Source organism: Geospiza fortis, unplaced genomic scaffold (genome assembly GCF_000277835.1).
Source record: "Geospiza fortis unplaced genomic scaffold, GeoFor_1.0 scaffold32, whole genome shotgun sequence".
Taxonomy (NCBI): domain Eukaryota; kingdom Metazoa; phylum Chordata; class Aves; order Passeriformes; family Thraupidae; genus Geospiza; species Geospiza fortis.
The window spans coordinates 1,315,956-1,317,056 of NW_005054428.1; the positions used below are offsets into that span (position 1 = coordinate 1,315,956).

General features: G+C 60.3%; 1 protein-coding gene across 1 annotated transcript in view; it reads left to right on the forward strand.

Moving 5' to 3' along the window:
* The window catches only part of ZCCHC17 (zinc finger CCHC-type containing 17), a 13,913-nt gene extending 13,102 nt beyond the window's left edge, over positions 1-811 (forward strand). The window contains exon 5 of the mRNA XM_031061872.1: positions 144-811. Within this exon, the coding sequence (XP_030917732.1) occupies positions 144-308 (165 nt within the window). The 3' untranslated portion in view covers positions 309-811. The remainder of the gene's footprint in view (positions 1-143) is intronic.
* Positions 812-1,101: the final 290 nt, after the last annotated feature.

Genomic DNA, 1,101 nt, shown 5'->3' on the forward strand with positions numbered 1-1,101 from the left:
TGTGCCCTGCCCTCAGTTAACTCCGGCCTCCTGGGGCACTGTGCCCTTTCCATGCAAGAACAGGCCCAGAAAGGCTCGTGCTGCCCTGCTGAGCACCAGGGAGGGCATTCCCACATTCCCAGGTTTCTCCTGTGTTTTCCCAGGAGAAGAAGAAGAAGAAGAAGCACAAGGCCAGGCCGTCCTCGGAGTCGGACTCGGACAGCTCAGCCTCAGACAGCGACGGAGCTCAGCCCGCCAGCAAGAGGCCCAGGCACTCCAGGAAAGCCAGCAAGGCTCCCAAGAAGAAGAAGAAGAAGCACAAGAAGTAGCCCTGGGGTGAGCTGGGCTGCTGCCACGGCCGTTCCCTGGTGCAGCCAGCAGGGACAAGGAGTTTATTTCAAAGGAACATGAGGTGTTACAGGTGTTGACCTTGTACGAGCTGTCCTCTGTCACCTTGGGCACAGGCTGCCCCTTTGTCCCACCGCTGCTGCCAGCACAGGCTCATGACAGCCTGCAGGGCCCCCGTGCTGTGCCACAGCCTGCTGTCCTGCTGCCAGCTCCTGTGGCAGCGGGGGGACAGCAGCCCTGCAGAGCTTGGGGTGGCACAGCCAGGCCCCCACCGTGCTGGGGACAGGCTTTGGTGGCAGCACAGCCCCTGGCACAGGGCTCTGGGCTGCAAACCTGCCCCGGCTCCCTCGGCCTCTCTGCAAACACTGGGAGTGGAGGAGCAAGGAGCAAATGGGGGAGTGGAGATACTGGGAGTAAACATGGACTGTGGAGTGTTTGCTGCCTTGGAAAGGGATGGAAAATAAATCTGCTCTCTGCAGCTGTGCTTTGTACCTGCTGCTTCCTTCTGTACCCTCCACTTCATCTTGGGCAGGGGGAGAACAGTACTGGCTGCGTGGAGGAGATGGGAAAGGGTTTTTTTGGGAAGTTCTGGCTGCTTCCCCAGGTTCCCTGGGCTGGGAAGGGGGTGTGTGCTGAGATAACCCATAGGAGAAGCCTTCTGGAGGGAGCATAGATCTTGTAACTGGAGCTGAAGGTCAGGGGAAGGGATGGCAGGGGGAGGCTGCCAGGAGCAGCTCGGCCCTGCTGGGACAGCTGGGAAGGGGGGAAGGAGCT